The sequence below is a fragment of the Urocitellus parryii genome, chromosome X (genome assembly GCF_045843805.1).
Source record: "Urocitellus parryii isolate mUroPar1 chromosome X, mUroPar1.hap1, whole genome shotgun sequence".
Lineage (NCBI taxonomy): Eukaryota > Metazoa > Chordata > Mammalia > Rodentia > Sciuridae > Urocitellus > Urocitellus parryii.
Genome location: NC_135547.1, coordinates 62,087,064 through 62,108,954, shown reverse-complemented (window position 1 = coordinate 62,108,954; position 21,891 = coordinate 62,087,064). Strand labels below are relative to the sequence as shown.

General features: G+C 35.3%; 1 protein-coding gene across 1 annotated transcript in view; it reads right to left on the bottom strand.

The window, feature by feature from the left end:
• Chm (CHM Rab escort protein) overlaps positions 1-21,656 on the bottom strand; it is a 168,032-nt gene extending 146,376 nt beyond the window's left edge. The window contains exon 1 of the mRNA XM_026381447.2: positions 21,601-21,656. Coding sequence (XP_026237232.1) covers positions 21,601-21,649 — 49 coding nt within the window. The 5' untranslated portion in view covers positions 21,650-21,656. The remainder of the gene's footprint in view (positions 1-21,600) is intronic.
• Positions 21,657-21,891: the final 235 nt, after the last annotated feature.

Below are 21,891 nucleotides of genomic sequence, written 5' to 3'. Positions count from 1 at the left end.
CAACTCCCACAACCTAATCATTTTAACTCCAGATATTCCTGAATTAACATAGGAGCTTTGGGGGAATGCCTCATATCCAAATCATAATACTTATCCTCTCTGGAATTCAGCATACATACATACATACATACATACATACACACACACACACTTATTAGATAAAATTAAGGGGTTGGAATAAGTGGCCCAAAATTTTGTTACAGGTTCTTAAGAGAGAGTGAGAGAGGAGAGAGAGAGAGAGAATTTTTAATATTTATTTTTTAGTTCTCGGCGGACACAACATCTTTGTTGGTATGTGGTGCTGAGGATCGAACCCGGGCCAAACGCATGCCAGGCGAGCGCGCCACCGCTGAGCCACATCTCCAGCCCTTGTTACAGGTTCTGAAAGGTGAATATTAATATTAGATCAACAACATCTTGAACTCTATTTTTGGGCAAATGATATGAACTGAAAAACACAATCAAGATTCCAGGAACAGAGTGGCTGAATCTCCCCCAAGATCCCTCATTCTCTCCTATGTGGAAGGTAGAAAAAAAAGGAATTAATAAAGAAAAACTTGGAAAACAGAAGGGAGATCAGTAGAGGCAGGAGGCCCAGGGAGGAGGAGGAGGAGGAAGAGGAGGAAGAGGAGGAGGAGTGGGGGAGAAGGGAAAGAATTGGGGGATGAAGTTAGCCAAATTATGCTATATATACATATGAATATAACACAATGCATTCTACTATTACATATAACTGTAACAAATCAATTAAAATAAATAGATGGGGGTGAGGTAGTAGCTCAGTGGTAGAGTACTTTCCTAGTATGTGTGAGGCACTGGGTTCAAGTCTCAGCACCACATATAAATAAGATCCATAAACAACTAAAATATAAAGAAAAAAATTAAAATAAATAAATAGAGTAAAAGAAGGGGATCAGAGTGAAAAGGAGGAGGGAAAGGAAAAGTGCTGGGGATTAAAATGGAGAACACTACATTATATGTATTTATGAATATGTCAATATGGACTCCACTATTATTACCCGGACTCCACAGGTAACATGTTTCATTACTTTGTGAAGACAGAAGAGAAAGATCAACAGTAGTGATGTTAGAAAGGCTATAACTATAAGGCAGTAATAAAAATATTTTTACACTTTTTTATTCATTATTATATATGATGTTATAGGTTTATTCTGACACAATTATAAAAGCATTATAAAAGTTTGTTCTAATTCAGTCCCCAGTACTTCCCCCTTCCTTTTCTCCCTCCCCGAGTTACCATCCCTCTACTCTACTGATCTTTCTGCTATGTACTTTTATTATTTTTTCATTAGTGTCTTGTGGAAACACATGAAAAACACTTTTAAAAGCAGAGAGTACAACCAGAATACCAAATCCACACACCTAAGGACAACATCTACAACAAAACTAGGTGATAAAATATCATCATAAACCCCAAAATACAAAACGGTTATTATAAACCACCAACAACTTTGCCCACATTGTATCAGAAAGCATGCAAAAGGAAATGAAGGGAAGACAAAGAAATTTGTGATAGCCCTCAGAGCCAGAAAAACCCCAAAACTGTTATCCGGTACTCACTGGAACATTAAAAGACTATATGAACCAGGTGCAGTGGCACACACCTGTTATCCCAGCGGCTCAGGAGGCTGAGACAGGAGTATTCCTAGTTCAAAGCCAGCCTCAGCAATTTGGGGCACTAAGCAATTCAGTGAAACCCTGTCCCCAAATACAAAGAAAAAAAAAAAAGGATGGGGATGTGGCTAAGTGGACTAGTGCCCAATCCCCTAGTGGACTAGAGTCCAATCCCCAGTACAAAAAAAAAAAAAATGTATGAAAAAGTAGGAAACTTTGCAGGCTTCAACTGTAGATGAATGAACAGGGAATCTCTACCAGTGCTAGATTGGAGAGGGGAGAAGGGATGGGACAAGATGACTGAGAAAACTGACAAACCAGAGACTCCTAGACAAAGTCATACATAGAGGAGTAACTGGGAACCTCACACAACGGGAAATGGGGGCAAAGGAAAGAGAAAGCTCAGACAAAATTTGCAGAGCTTAACAGCCAATAGATCTCAGATACCAGGTAACATGTTTTCATTACTTTGTGAAGACAGAAGAGAAAGATCAACAACAGTGAAGTTAGAAAAGCTACCCTGGCCCATACTCATTATTAAATACAGAGAGAAAGCTCATTTTACTTAAAAATCAGGAACACAAAAAAGATCTTGCTGAAACTCCATTCAAGGTACTTTCAGAAAAAAAGGAATACACAGCAAGATAACATTCCACAGACAATGAAAGCATGTCAGAAAGACATCCTCATGAATTGGATGAAAACATTTTAACATAATTGGGGTAATATGAGCTAAAGGAAATTAAGAAAATGGCAGCAGCACTGAGAGAACATCATAAATCCCAATTAGAAAAGCTCAAAAGTGAGATGATTAGAGAACAGTCATTTGAAAAAGAGTGAAATAAGAAATTACTTTTTTAAATCAATTCAATAATGAAAACTAAGCTACAAACTGTACAAGAGCAAAGAAACATAATGAAAACACTGGGCATGAACGAAGCACAGGTGATGGAGGTACTGTGATTATGTTTAAAACAGAGAAGCTCTGTCTTCTAGATACATTATGAAATATTTACACATAGAATTATAACTGGGATTTCCTTCAAACTAATCCAGAGTTGGATGGCGAAATGAGGGAGAAGGTAAAGAATATACAGAAAGAAGAGTAGTTATAAACTGATTCTTGTTGAAAATACAAGATTGGTACATGAGAGATTATCTTACTCCATTTTTTAAAGGCTGATATTTTCCATAATAAGAACCACTCTAGAAAGTAGTATGGAGAGTCCTCAAAAACTAGAAATGGGGGCTAGGGTTGTAGCTCAGTGGTACAGCACTTGCCTAGCATGTATAGAGCAATGGGTTTGATCCTCAGCATCACATGAAAATAAAGGTATTGTATCCATCTACAACTAAAAAATATATATTAAAAAAACTAGAAATGGAACAACCATTTGCCACAGTTATCCAACTCCTCAGTATACATATCCAAAGGATTTAAAATCAGCATACTATAGTGACACATCCATATCAATGTTTATAGCAGCATAATTCATAATAGCTTAGCTATGGAACCAACCTAGGTGCCTTTCAACACATGAATGGATGGATAAAATATGGTATATATACACAATGGAGTATTACTAATTCTTAAAGAAGAATGACTTTATGGCATTTGCCAGTAAATGGAGATTATCCTGCTAACTGAAATTAGCCAATCGCAACAAAACAAAAGGTTGAATGTTTTATCTGACATGTGGAAGCTAACCCACAAGAAGGGGGTGAGGTACAAGTTCAGTGGAGTAGACAAAGGGGATTGAAGGGAAGGGAATAGTAATAAGAGTATAATGAATCTGACACAACTTTCTTGTGTGCAAGTATAAATACATCAACATCATGAATATCCACAAGAAATTAATTTTAAACATAACTACAGGTAAATGGCAGAAAGATCAGCAGAGGGAAGGAAACAGGGGGTGGGAGTAGGAAGGAGAGGTACTAGGGACTGGATTAGAATAAGATATATTCCATGCTTGTATAATTATGTCAAAATGGATTCTACCATCATGTATACTAAAAAGAACCAAAAAAATAAACAAGGCTTAGAAAATAAATAATAAAATGTATTTTATTTTTTAAATTTTAGAGAGCCAATGAAAGATTGAGCCTACAAAATAGAAATTCTCTGAAAAAACAGATTTGGTGTTCAAGTTTTTATCTAAATTGAGCAAACTCTATCAACTCAAATTCTCTGAAAAGTTGTATTAAGCAATGTAAATAGTTCCTAAGACCTCATCCATGCCAGTAAATGAAATAAGTAGTTTCTATTATAATTAATTTTACTTAGTTTTCATAATGCTAATATTTCTGTTGTAACAATTTATGTGATCAAAATTATCTTCTCAAAGCAAAAGGTACCCCAGATCAGCTCTCTTACAACTGAACACATTATTTAAGTTGTGATGAGGAAAATAAAGTTTTTTGTACAGAACACACTTTCTTAAGTTCCACAGAATAAACATGATGTTTAATTATTTATAAAACTATGAGTCTAAAATAAATGAAATAGACCAAGTGTTCATTCCAATAATGTTATAAAATCACACAAAACACATTCTTCACCCTAATATAAAATCTTTTCAAGAAACACATTTTCTAAAATGTAGAGACAAAAACTTACAAACTTAGTATCCCTTATTCAAAATGCTTGGAACCCTCTTAGAAGACTTTCAGACTTCTGATGTTTTCAGATGTGCAGTATCTGCATATACATGAGATATGTTGAGGATGAGAGCCAAGTATAAACAATAATTTCACATGTTCTGTACACACTTCAAATACATAGACTAAAGGTAATTCTATACAATATTTTTACTGAGCCTGCACTTTGACTGACACATCACATTAACCCAGATGTGGAATTTTTCACTTATGATATTGTGTTGGCTCTCAAAATATTTAGGAATTTGGATCATTTAGGATTTAAAATTTTTGAATTAAGGATACTCAACTTCTACCTATGAATTTGTTCTTTTTAACTATATCACATTCCTTAAGGTACAAATATTTCAAATTGAATATTAAGTGAAATTCCATTATGTGTTTAAAAGAAATCAGCTATACAACACTGAGAAAACACTGAAGCTAATTATTCTATCCTGCACATTAAAAGGATAAAGAGTGATTACACTGAGTTTTTTTTTAAATAGGAAAATGATAAAATTTTGTCTAATTAAAGTTAGTTTATTGCATTAAGAATTTCTTATGTACTATTTCAAGAAGGATAAATCAAAATCAATGTATAAGACTCATAAATCACTTTTGGCGAGTTTGCACTTTAAATTGTACATTAGAAATATTTAAACAGAAGCACAACAGTTAATTTTTTTTTCATTTCCTCTCTTATATTGTAAATATGGTATATTGCTGAAGAAAACATGTGAATCACCCATAACCTGGTCCCTATATTTTCATTTTCCCATGATTTTCCAGTTTTTTCCACATGTATATACATAGCAGCAGAGGATGAGGAAACTGAAACAGAGACGGTAAATAATTTGCCCAAAGTCACATACTCAGTAAATGGCAATTATGAGATCAGAACTTAAAGAGTTTGTAGCATTATATCACTTCAGTATTATATCTCTGTTCGTCCCCTCAAGTAATTTTATGACTATTTCAGTTTCCTAAATGACCTGATTCTAGGAAGTACATACTCTATCTGGAGGATAACAATAATACTACAAAGATACATTTCCTTTGGAAATGTAAGAAACCATTTAAAGCCATGTAGGAGGAATTAAATAATTAGAAAAAATCATTTTGTAGGCCCAAATTAAAATACTTATTCATATAAGGGTTGGTAATTAATGCTAAAACAATTATATGAATGGCTGGCATCAAATTTAACATTTTTACAGTAACAAATTTACAGTGTACAGATTATTTTCAATACAAAGGGAGAAAGATATCCATATCATAGAGGTATCAGACTGTCACCACCCATTCCAGGGTCAATCTTAACAACATTCATAGTTGATCAACAAGATATTACATTTCTTCTGGTATGCTCCAACATGACATTCATATGACCTAAGATATATTCTAAACAAAAATGTTAACCTTGAGTCTATCAAGCCTTTAACTTCCAGCTTACAAGGAAAACACAGGACCCAGAAATAAGTTAAATGATACTATAAGTAAGACAGCATCCAAATCCCAAACACAGGACATTCTGTAGGACCACTGACCTGCTATCTTCAACATTTATAATTTTTAAAAGAAAAGATGGACAACACTAGAATAAAACATTTTACAGGACAACAATTTAGAAGCAATGCACAGCCAGTCATGGTGGTGCACGCCTGTAATCCCAGAGGCTTGAGAGGCTGAGACAGGAGGATCATGAATTCAAAGCCAGCCTCAGCAAAAGTGAGGTGCTAAGCATCTCAGTGAGACCCTGTCTCTAAATAAAATACAAAACAGGGCTGGGGATGTGGCTCAGTGGTTGAGTACCCCTGGGTTCAATCCCCAGTACCCCCTCCCAGAAAAAAAAGAACCAATGCACAATGCTGAACTTAACTCCATTATACATACCAGCTAAAAAGAGTATGGGGATGGTATTGGAGAAAATTAAATATGATCTGTATGCTAGATGAGAAAAAAATGTAGGAATGGATCACAAGATGAGGATTATTAACTGAAAACACTGCACAGGGTATGCACGGTATTTTCTTATTTTAGCATAAGTGTGTATGTTTCTGACAATATATATTTCCTGAAAGGTTTAAAAAAACTGAGAACCCAGGCTGAAGTTGTGGCTCAGCAGTAAAGCACTTGCCTAGCATGTGTGAGGCACTGGGATTGATTCTCAGCACCACATATAAATTAATAAATAAATAAAGGTCCACCAACAACTAGAAAATTAAAAAAAAAAAAAAAACCTGAGAACCAACAGGAAAACACATAAACTTTGGTAAGCCAGCATAACCTAGTGAGGTTGAAGATTTGCAAGCCTAGAATATGATAGCAGTGTGAATGTGTGTATGAGGGAATCACAGACATGTGCATTATATGGATGAATCTCACAAACATAATACCAAATCACCAAAAGCAAGTCATGCAAAGAATACATACAGTAGAATTCTGAAAGGCAGGAGTTACAAACAAGTAAAACTATGAATATATTGTTTAGAGATATTTGAACACATAATAAACCCACTTTACAAACTATGATATTAGAAATTGACAAAATTTACCCTAATGGTTACAACTTCAGGAATGAAAGACGGGACAAAATGATGATAGAGCAAGCAGGGGGCTTTTGAAGTGTTAGTAAAATTCTTATAGTGTTTTTCTTTGACTGTATCCTACACACATAAGCATTAAGCATTAATTGAAAGGGACAATACTCAGAATCAAACAGAAAGCTGTGGACCAGATCCTGGGCCTCACTCTAAGACTGAATACTCCACTAGGTATACAGCCACTCATCCTCCTTAGAAATATATGGGTTCAAAAAAAAGAAAGAAAGAAAGAAATATATGAATTCTTTAATATAAAACATTTTATTATTTTCAAATTTTACTCTAAGTAAAATAAGTAGCTTTAAATGGATGTCATCATCCTAACATCATCTCTACTGAACAATTTCTTTAAAATAAACTCTCAGATCTGGAGTTAGTGACTCTAAGGCAATGAACATATTGACTGTTACATTACTTTGCAATGTCCTAATATATGATAATATCAGTATACCAACTGAATACAACTTCATCAAACAATTAGTTACTATTTTCCATATAATTTTTAATGATTAGGTTACTTTGCAATTGACTCTAAGGTATTTTACCAGCATTTTATTCAATATTTTGATCTTTTTCTCATCTTAGTTTATTTAAATTTACCCATTTATCTACAGATCTAAATATTTTCAAAGAAATTTGAAAGAACTCTTTATGTGTTATTAGGCTTTATGCATTTATAAGTGTCAAATAATTCCATGCTGGCTTTATTTTATTTTATTTTTTTTTTTTTTTTTTTTTCCTTTTTTTTTTTTATTGGTCGTTCATAACATTACATAGTTCTTGATACATCATATTACACGGTTGATTCACGTGGATTATGAACTCCCGCTTTTACCCCGTATACAAATTGCTGTATCACATCAGTTTCCCTTCCATTGATTGACATATTGCCTTTCTAGTGTCTGATGTATTCTGCTGTCTGTCCTATTCTCTACTATCCCCCCTCCCCTCCCCTCGCTTTATTTTATTTTAGATTGCTATTTTTCTTTTTTTTTTTTTTTTTTTTTCTGTTTCTTTTTTTTTTTTTTTTTTTTTTTTTTTATTGGTCGTTCATAACATTACATAGTTCTTAATACATCATATTACACGGTTTGATTCAAGTGGATTATGAACTCCCGCTTTTACCCCGTATACAAATTGCTGTATCACATCAGTTACCCTTCCATTGATTGACATATTGCCTTTCTAGTGTCTGATGTATTAAGGGTCTACAAAGAAGCTATTAGAGCTAATAAATGAATTCAGCAAAGTGGCAGGATATAAGATCAACACTCATAAATCAAAGGCGTTCCTGTATATGAGCGACAAATCCTCTGAAACGGAAATGAGGACAACTACTCCATTCACAATATCCCCCCAAAAAATAAAATACTTGGGAATCAACCTAACAAAAGAGGTGAAAGATTTATACAATGAAAATTACAGAACCCTAAAGAAAGACATAGAAGAAGACCTTAGAAGATGGAAAAACATACCCTGCTCATGGATAGGCAGAACTAACATCATCAAAATGGCGATATTACCAAAAGTTCTCTATAAGTTCAATGCAATGCCAATCAAAATCCCAACAGCATATCTTGTAGAAATAGATAAAAGAATCATGAAATTCATATGGAATAATAAAAGACCCAGAATAGCAAAAACAATACTAAGCAGGAAGTGTGAATCAGGCGGTATAGCGATACCAGACTTCAAACTATACTACAGAGCAATAGTAACAAAAACAGCATGGTACTGGTACCAAAACAGGCGGGTGGACCAATGGTACAGAATAGAGGACACAGCAACCAATCCACAAAACTACAACTATCTTATTTTTGATAAAGGGGCTAAAAGCATGCAATGGAGGAAGGATAGCATCTTCAACAAATGGTGCTGGGAAAACTGGAAATCCATTTGCACCAAAATGAATCTGAATCCCTATCTCTCGCCGTGCACAAAAGTTAACTCAAAATGGATCAAGGAGCTTGATATTAAATCTGAGACACGGCATCTGATAGAAGAAAAAGTTGGTTATGATCTACACGCTGTGGGATCGGGCTCCAAATTCCTCAATAGGACACCCATAGCGCTAGAGTTAACAAATAGAATCAACAAATGGGACTTACTCAAACTAAAAAGTTTTTTCTCAGCAAAAGAAACAATAAGAGAGATAAATAGGGAGCCTACATCCTGGGAACAAATCTTTACTCCACACACTTCAGATAGAGCCCTAATAACCAGAATATACAAAGAACTCAAAAAATTAGACAATAAGATAACAAATAACCCAATCAATAAATGGGCCAAGGACCTGAACAGACACTTCTCAGAGGAGGACATACAATCAATCAACAAGTACATGAAAAAATGCTCACCATCGCTAGCAGTCAGAGAAATGCAAATCAAAACTACCCTAAGATACCATCTCACTCCAGTAAGACTGGCAGCCTTTAGGAAGTCAAACAACAATAAGTGCTGGAGAGGATGCGGGGAAAAGGGCACTCTTGTTCATTGCTGGTGGGACTGCAAATTGGTGCAGCCAATTTGGAAAGCAGTATGGAGATTTCTCGGAAAGCTGGGAATGGAACCACCATTCGACCCAGCTATTCCCCTTCTCGGTCTATTCCCTAAAGCCCTAACAAGAGCATGCTACAGGGACACTGCTACATCGATGTTCATAGCAGCTCAATTCACGATAGCAAGACTGTGGAACCAGCCTAGATGCCCTTCAATAGATGAATGGATAAAAAAAATGTGGCATTTATACACTATGGAGTATTACTCTGCATTAAAAAATGACAAAATTATAGAATTTGGAGGGAAATGGATGGCATTAGAGCAGATTATGCTAAGTGAAGCTAGTCAATCTTTAAAAAACAAATACCAAATGACTCCTTTGATATAAGGGGTGTAAACAAGGACAGGGTAGGGACGAAGAGCTTGAGAAGAATATTTACAGTAAACAGGGATGAGAGGTGGGAGGGAAAGGGAGTGAGAAGGGAAATTGCATGGAAATGGAAGGCGATCCTCAGGGTTATACAAAATGTCATATAAGAGGTAAGGAGGGCTAAGTCAAGAGAATACAAAGGGAAGACATGATTTACAATAGGACAGACAGCAGAATAGATTGCTATTTTTCATAGCAGATGCTATGTTTCACACATTCAGATGTTTTCCTTTTTGAGTGATTTCTATGGCTTCAAAGAGGGCAAGTTACTATTTCCCAATAGATCTGATGACCCACTTTACTCTTCCACTTTAACACACACTACACTGAAAGAGACATCTAAACTAGTGGCAGAAGATAAAGTCTAAAAATGGATCATACAGGACAAAATAAGGTAGCTATTTCAATTTGGTGGCATAAGAATAGATTATCAGCTTAATGATGCTGGAATAGCTGGCTAATGATTTAAGGGGGAAAAAACTCATACTCTAAAACAAAATGAAAAAAAATGAATCAGATGAATCAATGTTTAAATCAAATGTTGAAATACTGAGCATGTGTAAGGCCCTGGATATGATTCCCAATACAGCAGGGGGAGAAAACAAGAAAAGAAATATTGAAAAAAGAAAATAAGTTATAATATATATTTAACCTCAATCTACGAGGGAAAGGCTTTCCATGAATATCTCCAAATGCAGAAACCATTTTAAAATCTTTGATGTATTTAATAACATAAAAATTATAGATTTTCATACTAGAAAGTATTATAGGAACAGAAGGCAAATTTTGCTAATATATATGACAATAAGGACACAACAAAAAAGGAAAACTACAAGTAAATATCCTTTATGTACATATATTAAAAATCCTCAAAAAAAATACTAGGAAACCAAATTCAACAGCACATTTAAAAGATCATTCACCACAATCAAGTAGGATTTATTTCAGTGATAACAAGAATGATTCAATATACAAAAATCAATAAATGCAATATGCCACACTAACAGAATAAAGCACAAAAATCATATGATCATTTCAATAGATGCATAAAAAGCACTTGATAAAATAACATCTCTTCATGATAAAAACTCTCAACAAATTAGGTAGAGAAGGAATGTACCTCAAAACAATAAGTGATGTGACAAAACCACAGGTAGTATCATATTGAATAGGGAAAAATGGAAAGCTGTTCCACTAACATTTGGAAAAGGATAAATATGTCCACTTTCAACACTATTATTCAGAATATTATGGGAAGTGCCAGCCAGAGCAACTGGGCAAGGGAAAAAATAAATAGAAGTCATCCAAATTGGAAAGGAAGAAGCCAAACTGCCCTTGTTTGAAGACCACATGATTTTATATATAAACACTTTTGGAAATAGTAAAAGAATTCAGCAAAATTACAGGCTACAAAACCAAGACACAAAAACAGAGTATTCCTATATGCAAATAGTAAATTATCTGTAAAACAAATTAGGAAAACAATCCCATTTATAACAACAACAAATCCTCACAATAAATTTAACCAAGGAGTTAAAAGATCTTTAAAAAAAACTACAAAACATCAACAAAAGAAACTACATACAAGAAGGAATTGATGTCTTTAGTATGTAACAAAGTATTACATATTGATAGGAAAAAATAATGATCCAATGGAAATGGGTCAAAATAATGTATAAAGGAATTATAGGTGACCAAGATGCATATTAAACATTCAACCTCATTTATTACATTAAAATTGAAATTAAAACAAGAAAATAATATTATTTTATTAACAAGATCATAGTGTAAGAATTTCCTGTTTATGATACAATTATGTAAGATCTTACCATTGGGGAAAACCATTATATAGGGTCTTCCTATATTATTACAAATGTATGTATGTTTACCACTATTTCCAAATGAAAAGGTTTTTATTTGTTGTTATTGTTTTGGGAGGTGGGTATCAAGGATTGAACCAAAAGCACTCAACCACTGAGCCACATGCCCGGACCTTCTTATATATTTATTTAGAGACAGGGTCTCACTAAATTGCTGAGGCTGGCTTTGAACTTGTGATCCTCCTGCCTTAGCCTCCCAAGTCACTGGGTTTACAAGCCAGGCACCACCATGCCTGGCTCCAAATGAAAAGTTTTTAAAATCAGCACTGAGAGAGATCATGTGGTTGACTTGGAATGATGTTCGTGAAATATTGTGAATAAGAAAAAAAAAGGTTTCAAAATACAGTCTAAAATAAGGTATATTTTTATAAATAGAAGAACACAAACACAAAACAAAGGTCTGGAAATTGATGCATAAAAGTGTCAGTCATTACACTTTTACTTTTTTAATGAGAGGGCCCTTGGAAGAAAAAACATATTACATTTTCAGGCTGTCAATTAAGATATATGTTCCTATTGTAAATGCTAACAGCTATTGAAAATGGTAAGAACCAAAGAACAATTTTTTAAAAAGTCAGAGCTGGGGTCTAGCTCTGTGGTAGAGTGCTTGCATAGCATGTGCGAGGGCTGGATTTGATCCCAAGCAGGTCAAATTTAATAAAGAAAAGAGAAAAAAGTTTCAGCAGGGTGTGCAGGCACACGCCTGTAATCCCAGCAACTCAACTAGCTAAAGCAGGAGGATTGCAGGTTGTAGGTAGCCTCAGCAACTTTAAAAGACTCTAACCAACTTAGTGAAACCCTGTCTCAAAACAAAACAAAAAGGGCGAAGGAGGAAGTTCAGGGGTAAAATGGCCCAGGCAACAATTCCCAGGACAAAGAAAAAGAAAAACAAAAGATAATACTTTAGAAACTGAAAAATGAATCCTTGACCTTGAAAACTGAATTTGCCAGTGCAGAACACCAAAACAAAAATGGCAAGTCCTAGCATGTGCAGGGGGAGTATTTTAGTGGGAAATTACATACCCTGGAATCAATGAAGAATTCTTACTGAAACAAATTATATCTTAAAATGTGACTGTAGTCTCTGATCCCATGTTTTGTCTTGATTTAATAGCTGCAATTCTTTTTTTTTTTTTTTTCAGTTTTAAGGGTTAAATACAGCCTCAGTATTCTGTTCATTTTTATCAAAAGGTTTGTAAACTGACAAAGATGTTACAAAGCTGTCAAAAAAGGGGTGACATGAGACTAATATTTCACAAATTTTAATGACAACAATGATAACACTCAAAAATAAAACTATCAACCACAAACCTAGAGGAAACGATTCTAATCTTGATTGTTTTTTTTTTTTTTCAGTTGGAAGAATCCAACAAGCTCGATGTAATATTTCAGCTTTAGTTGAAGCAACTTAGTCTTAACTTTCTGATACAGGCCAAACCTACATTTAACTAACTAAGGCTCAGACTCCATATTTGTAAAAAGGAAATGACATAATATTAACCACAAATAGGATTACTGTAAGATTCAAAAGAACAATACAATGTTTTCGACAACACTATTAAGAAAAAAGTTCATTAGTACCTTTCTAAATGTGATAAAAACCAAATTGGTCAAGTAGTACAATATTTCCAACTTAAAGCTCTTGGTAACATAAAATACAGGACGATACACGTTAAGCATTACACACTGGTCAAGATACCTTGGTCACTTATATTTACAAACTTTTTTTTGACAGATTCTGTATGGTAATAGGCTAGCCCACATAATCATGCTCTGATTAATCAATATGTGATGAGTTATTGTCTTTTTTTACACTGCCCTTTAATAAAATTATTAGAAAAGCAAAAAGACAATAAATCAACCCTTAAACAAGTATCTCTATCTTGTTGGCCACAAATAAATGTTCCCAAATTATCTCCAATCTCTCTACACTGTATATCATAAACTGGGCACTATGTAATTTTTAGTCTATTTTACAATTAAATCCATTTACATATATAACAGGCCCAGGCTAACTTTTCAGTTAAAAGTCTTTACACTAAAATGCAATAACAGATGATTTAGCATGAGTAACAGGTCAATTTATATGGAATTATAATTGTTTCTGTGCATTGGGATTTTATGTTAAACATGAGAATCTGAGGGTGAGCAGCCACATTTGATTTTAATTGCTGCAGCCTGAGTTATCCAAAACACCATGAGAACACTGGAGAAAATGAGAAAATGACAAGAGGCATGGGAGATGAAAATGATGCTGCTGAGGGAACTGGTAACAGATGTGGCTCTCTCTAAAGACCTGCCTCAAATTTATGATTCACAGAGAAGTGTAAGCAGTACTCAGAGAGTCTTCTCCAGAGTTAGATAACTCCCTTTATATTTCTAGGTATTGAAAGCAGAAAAGGTGTACTTTTCCATCAATAAATGCCTGCAGAAATGCTAAGCATTTTTCAGAACAGCAAAATCTGTAAGCTTTCTTTAGCTCCTTCAATATTTCTTACACCAAAAAGGAAATATATCATACAACATCCCAAGTAAAATGAACACTAAATCTGTTCAAAACAAGTGATAAGTAAAAAAGAAATTAAAGAAAAAAATAATAAGTAATGCAATGTGGTGAACAAAAAAGAAGAAAATCTACAAAACACCAGGTAAGGGGCTGGGGTTGTGGCTACAGTGGTAGAGTGCTTGCCTAGCATGCATGAGGTGCTGGGTTCAATTCTAGCGCTACATAAAAATAAAATAAAGATAACATGTCCACCTAAAACTAAAAAAATAAATAAATAGTTTTAAAAACAGGTAAGAAATCTTATTGAAATAGTGGCAATAGATACACAAAGTTCTTTCCCACCAAGCAGCCAATGGGAAGACAAGAAGATGAATCAGACACTTGAATCCTTTCATTACTGTCCATGGAAATTATGAATCATTCCTGAAAAGCATTCAGGCAATAGTAATGAAACTAAAAGCCACCGTATGGCTTTAGAGGCCATAAAAATCAACTACATTTTCTGAGCACTAAGCATTTTACATGAATTATTTCATTCAATCCTTAACACCACTCTGTAAAATTTATTGTATTGAGAAATAAAAAAGATAAAGCTTAAAGAGTTTAAGGTATATACGTAAAATGGTCTAAGAGGCAAAGCTAGAATTCAAACTTAGTTTGTCTGATTCCAGAGCCACACTGTCAGTTGCTACATTATACAGCTCATGAGATTACATGCATACCAAAGTAAGTAAAATATATGGTATAACATTTGTAGAACTAAATGACTTCTAATATACTATTTCCCTCATACCATCTGTTATTCCAATATTCCATAGATTTTGAAGTTTTTGCCCTTTGCCCTACAAAAAAAAAACTATGTATATAAATCAAAAATCATCCTTATTACTTACATTCTGATATAGCATGCCTTTTTAAAAGCTGTAATCCATTTCATAACCAACAAATAGGTGGCATCTTGCAATTTAAAAAACAAAACCCGGGCTGGGATTGTGGCTCAGTGGTAGAGTGCTCCCCTAGCATGGGCAAGACGGGGTTCAATTCTCAGAACCACATAAAAATAAAGGCATTGTGTTGTGTCCATCTACACTTAAAAAATAAATTTCAAAAAAAAGTAGGCCGGGGTTGTGGCTCAGTGGTAGAGTGCTCGCCTGGCATGTGCGAGGCCCTGGGTTCGATCCTCAGCACCACATAAAAATAAAGGCATTGTGTTATGTCCATCTACACCTAAAAATAAATAAATAAATAAATAAATAAATAAACATTAAAAAAAATTTTTTAAAAAATAAATAATATAAAGGTATTGTGTCTAACCAAAAATAAATAAATAATAAATCTTTTAAAAAAAACGTACTCTAGACAATAAGGATATGGATATTTAGAAACATATGAGAAGGAGCACATACATCATGGGCTGTTAGAACCACATGCAGGCATCCTGCGATAGGATTAAATGAGATACAAATATGGGAAATCACTTATATTAAGACTGGCACAAATGGATATTTGGCAAATATCATTTTTCAAAACACTTAGTGCAACATTACCATTCCCCAAGATTTAGAGAAATGAAGCTACTCAAATACCATCATAACCATTATGTTTGTTTTAGTCAGCTTTTTCACTGCTCTGACAAAAAATAATTTAGAGAAGGAAAAGTTGTATCTGGAAGCTCACAGTTTCAGAGGTCTCAGGCCATAGACAGCAGGCTCCATTCCTCAGGGCTTGAGTAAAACAGAACATCATCATGGAAGAGTGTAGCAGAGTGAATTGGCTCAAGACATCATATCAAGAAACGGAGAGAGAGAGACTCATCTTGCCAGACACAAAATATATATTCCAAATGCACTCCCCCAATGTCTACTTCCTTCAGCAATACCCTACCTGCTTTCAGAAACCAATCAGTGAATCCCAATCAGTGGATTAATTCATTTATTAGGCTAAGGTTCTCATAATCCAAGCACTTCACCTCTAAGCTCTCACACATGAGCTTTTGGGGGACACCTAATATCTAAACCATAAGAATGGTCAATGAATGAGCTGCCAGTCAAGGTTAACTATTTTAACATTTCAATTCAAAAACATCAAGGAGGGGCCGGGGTTGTGGCTCAGTGGCAGATCACTCACCTAGCACAGTGCTAGGTGAGCTCTAGCACCAGCGGTATGCTGGGTTTGATCCTCAGCACTATATAAAAATTTTAAAAAAAAGGTATTGTGTCCAACTAAAACTAAAAATATTTTAAAAAAAAAAATCAAGGAATAGAACTGTACTCTATACATAAACTGCCATGAGAAAATAGCTTCTCATATCAAGAAAATGGCTTTTGGTGGAAAATTAGAATCTAAAGTACATTAACCACTGATTTGACTTCTTAAATGGACTATACAGAACAAAATTTATCTTTTCTCGAGGACACAGGGTTATGATTAAGCACATATGATAGTAACTGTAGAGCTGGTAGACCCCTATCTTAAATATAACCTAACTCAAATCTCTCACTTTACAGATGAGCAAACAGATACACAAAGAGGTTATGCAATTCCCCCAAAGTCATACAGTAGGAAATCATACAATAGGAAGGTCATGTGATTACCACATGCCAGGCTGCCACATCTATTATTGTACTATGTTGAACACTATCTTGCAAGAAAATAAGGATTCAGGGGCACAGAACCCCTTATATTTGTTATTTTTCTTATCCCTTCTTTTTTCCATAACCTTTAGCAATAAAGTTCTTTAAATGTACCTATATTTTTTTTCTTCTGCAAGAAAATGATAAGCCAGCTTACTCCGTGGCCCATCTTAGAGAAAGAACTCTGTAAGATAATGTGGTATACTTTTAAAAAAGAAAGTGATGCAGATTTAACCTCTGTATGGTCTTCGAAAGCAAGGATAAAATGAAAAACCCATGCTGTCTTAAGAATAGCTTTGGGGATGTGACTGTCAAGAAGTTGAAAAAGTTCCTTAAGAAAAATCAATACATAAACTTCAAGAGGACAAGGTATCAATAAATATGGGTGCTTGTTGCTACAATAAATGGGGTCAAACCATTGTACTACTTCATGTAGGGTTGCATCTTCCCTTTTCTATACAGATATAAACTGTCACTTATATATCTAATAATATCCCCAACACAGTTTTTGCAAAAATTGGTAATTCTCTCTATATCTTCAAAGGGGATAATTCTAATATGCTGAGCATGCTAGAAGTATTTCTAAAATAAGAATAAGTTCTGAGACATGAAGTATTTCCCTGTATATGAAGCATGTCAATATTATCACAAAGCTCTTAGATCTTGACTACTCTTCTGTTCAGTTCTGCTTTCTGCTAGAGTATACAGATAAGTCACCTCCAATGAGAGGTTACATTATATTGGGGGGGGGGGGTGTACCAGGGGCACTAGACTACTGAGCCACATCCCCAGCCCTATTTTTTTTAAAAGAGAGAGAGAGAGAGAATTTAATATTTTTTTTTTAATTTTCAGCGGACAAAACATCTTTATTTGTATGTGGTGCTGAGGATCAAACCCAGCGCCACGCGCATGCCAGGTGAGTACGTTACCGCTTGAGCCACATCCCCAGCCCCGTTTTTTTTTTAATTTTTTTTTACTTGTAGGTGGACACAATACCTTTTATTTTATTTTTATGTGGTACTGAGGATCAAACCCAGTGCCGCATGAGTGCTAGGTCAGTGCTCTACCGCTAAGCAACAGCCCCAGCCCCCCAGCCCTATTTTGTATTTCATTTAGAAGCAGGGTCTGAGATGCTTAGTGCCTCGTTTTTTGCTGAGGCTGGCTTTGAACCGGAGATCCTCCTGCCTCAGCCTCCCAAGCAGTTAAATGGGATTACAAGCATGGGCAACCGCACCCGGCTTATAAGGATTATTTTTAATGTCCTTTATTCTGTTTCTTTCTATTTTTCCACAGTTCAGGTACTTTATATTATTCTTCTGCCTTTGGTTACTCAAGAGATACTTTCTGTATTTTCTTAGTAGAAAGAAATGGGCTTAACTAAGAAAGTACATAGAATATTTTTCCCATGATCTCTTGAATATGTGATCTTAAGGAAAACTTACACCTTGTCTTAAAGAAAACAAGAATACAAATTAGTCAAGATTAAAGGGATTTTTAAAATATTCTCAGATGATTCTACTTGAAGCAATTTTCTCTTGGCAGAACTTTAACTAAAACTGTAAAAAGAAAAATTACATCTCATAGCCTATTTCTTCATGTTTCTGATATGTGTATGGTAAATTTTCCTTTGTTAATAAAACTAAAATAACAATACACTATTTTTCCTATGATTTATACTAATAGTTCATTTAATAAATTAAACAAAAAGCAACAAGGCTACTTTTCTATTTTAGAAAAGAAACAATCAAATGCATTACAAATAATTCCCATAAAGGCAATGATAGGGATATTGAAATTGTTTTACTTGGGAAATGACTTTCATCTAGTATTTCGAGTTCCATGTACCTAAAAACAATTCATATCATAGGGTTTGTTTGTTTGTTTTTTGGGGTTTTTTTTTTGTTTTTTTTTGTAGCGGGGGTGGTCAAGGACTGAACCCAGGGGCACTTAATCACTGAGCCACATCTACAGCCCCCCCCCTTTTTTTTTTTTTGTGGAATCTCGTTCATTTATTTATACATACATACAAACAAACATTTATTGAACATATAGCACATACCAGGTCCAGTGCTGGGTAGAAATAATAATAATAATAATAATAATAATAATAACAACAACAATAATTTGGGCTCCTCTTCTCACAAAAAATACAGATAATTATAATATCGGGTTTAGAAAGAGCTTTAGAAAACTTTTCCCCCTTCTGCTCTTTGAAGGTATACACAGTGTGATCAAGTCAGAGAAAGTTGTAGAATACTGTTTTTTTTTTTTTTAATATTTATTTTCCATTTCTCGGCAGACACAACATCGTTGTTTGTATGTGGTGCTGAGGATCAAACCCTGGCCGCACACCTGCCAGGTGAGCACGCTACCGCTTGAGCCACATCCCCAGCCCCAACAGCCCCTTTTTTTAAAAAAAATTTTGAGGCAGGGTCTCCCTAAGTTGCTTGGCCTCACTAAGTTGCTGGGGCTGACTTTTAACTTTTGATCCTCTTGCCTCAGCCTCCGGAGCTCCTGGGATTTCAGGTGTACACTACCATGCTGGCCTCCTATCATAAATTTAAGCAATGTGCTTGGGGAAAAAAATAGTTATGAGGCACTACTGAGCAATATGAAAAACTTAACTTTTAAGATTAGTTTCCCATAAGCTGTTCTCATACACTGAGAATTAATATTATAGTCCATAGAATGGTCTAAAATAAACCATTTTTCCAAATACAAAAGAAGCCTCCTAATGCAGTTTCCTGGGTCACTTATAGTATCTTCCTCTGTAGACTCAGAACAGACTACAAAAAGATAGGCATATTCCATATTTTTAACTGTACCAGAAAGTAAAACATTTATTAGAAGAATAAAGAGCACTTAACAATATAAATTAACATTCATCAATTAAAATTTGAAGCCAGTAAGAAAAATTCTCTTGATTTGAAATTAAAAAAAAAAAAACCATGTTCCTAGGTAACAAAAAAGAAAAGCAAGAATATAGACTTCCAGTACAATATAAAATAACTACTGTAGGATAGATGTTTTCAGTTTTAAGGCAGACTAGACAGAAAAAAAATGAATACCTATTGGCTTTTTCCAGCCCTCACCCAGCATTTCTTTATTGCAGCTATAGCCAGGCTATCTGCAGCTATAGCCAGGCTATCTGCAGCCATGTAGTTATTTTCAGGCTGGGAATAAACATATCCTTGCTGTTCTGAGAACAGTTACTCAGGAACTAAGAGAATTTGGGGTTAACAACACCTTAAATGCTACCTAATGTGTCTTCCCTACATTCAAAAAGAGGAAACCAAGGCTCTGAGAAATTGTGTGGCTCATCCAATTCACATAACTAATGGACAAGCAAGATCTGAACCAAGTGTTCCCAATTATTTCTACTAATACAGGTCAACTCTGAGAGTCAGAACAACCGTTTAACTTTCTGGGATTTAAAGGGTCTTTGAGGGCTGGGGCTATAGCTCAGTGGTAGAGCACCTGCCTTGCACATGAGGCACTGGGTTTGATCCTCAGCACCAACTAACTAAAAAATAAAATAAAATAAAAAAGGGCCTTTGAAAATTTATCAGCTGTGTGATCTTGGTCAAATTGGATTTCCAAGCCCCTTTTTTCCATTCTGTAAAATGTAGAGAATACTTATTCTAATCAGATTGTTGTGAGAATCACACCTGTCTTGCTAAGTGCTTACTTAGCCCACTAATTAGGAAATATTAAGCATTTGAAGTCAGGTGGCTATTATTTTTACTCTGATCCTGGAAACATGGCTACTCTTACTGTTTTGGAGGACAACAAACTGAATTCACTAACACAATGGAGGGGTTTCCTTCAGAGATACTCCATATTTAGGCCTACCACATTATACTGACAGGAGAAAATCTCCCCCATCCCATCCAACAACGGATTTCATCTCATCCAAAATTTATACCTTACCCCTTACGCTGTTAAGAAAAAAATACTAATCGTGACAAACGTTTTCTGCTACATGTTGTACGTTTAATTTGTCAACTAGAAATTGTAGGGGTGGGGGTGGGTAATGGCTCCACCCAAAACATGGAGAACAAACGATGGGAAAAGAAGGTCACAGAACTCTGGAGCTTGTTCTCAGCACATTTTAGTTGTGGGTGGATAGGTGGGCGGGAGAAAGCAAGATGACTTCTTCCAGCATCATAAAGCACGAATAATGGCTACTTCAACAAAATATAATTCTCTAGGTTTCGTAACAAAATAGAAACGAATCTGTTTCCTTTCCCTTAGCAAATATGCACACGGGTCACAACTGATTATCATTCTTGTAAAACTGCAGATTAAGCTCTATTTCAGGTGCACTATTCCATAGGATCACACAAATATATGAAAACATCCTATGAAATGGCGAGACAAAATGATGGGGACTATCACCATGAAATCTACAAGGAGAAAACCGTGTCATGCCAAAGGCGTCTCCATTGATAAAATCCCGACCGTCTGTTCTCATGACACTGCAAACCCACCTCTCTCTAAGGAAATGAACAGGAATCACCACAGCAACCAACCTCAGCAAACGGCATCGACCAGATCGACCCCTACTCAAATGGCGTTAAACACCGCGGGTCCAAGCCCCTCCCTGAAGCTGCCAAGTCCCGCGCTGACTCCAGACTACCTCACTTCCTTTTCGTCCTCCCTCACATGCGCGACCCCCGGCACTCCTCGCCAACCCTTGCCACTGACAGAGAAGGTAGAAACAAGACAGACTTCGTACACTTTGTCTGGGAAGTACCAGGGCCACACATACCCGTCCCTATTACGATCACATCAAACTCCGAAGGGAGATTATCCGCCATCTTGAGAGGAAACCTGTCATGTGACTATTGCTTGTGGAAATGAGATCAAGTTAGGTATTCCCTGGGTAGGAGGCGGAAGGGAAAATAGTGCTTTCTGGGTATTGTAGTTCTTGCATGGAGGCTCCAGGTAGACAACTCCAGCGTTCGATGAAGTGTTTGCGCAAATGTTAAAAGCCCCACTCACGTTCCAAGCTGAGTGCAGTAGCTCGTTTAACACGGAGGTTTGAATTAGAAATGTAGAA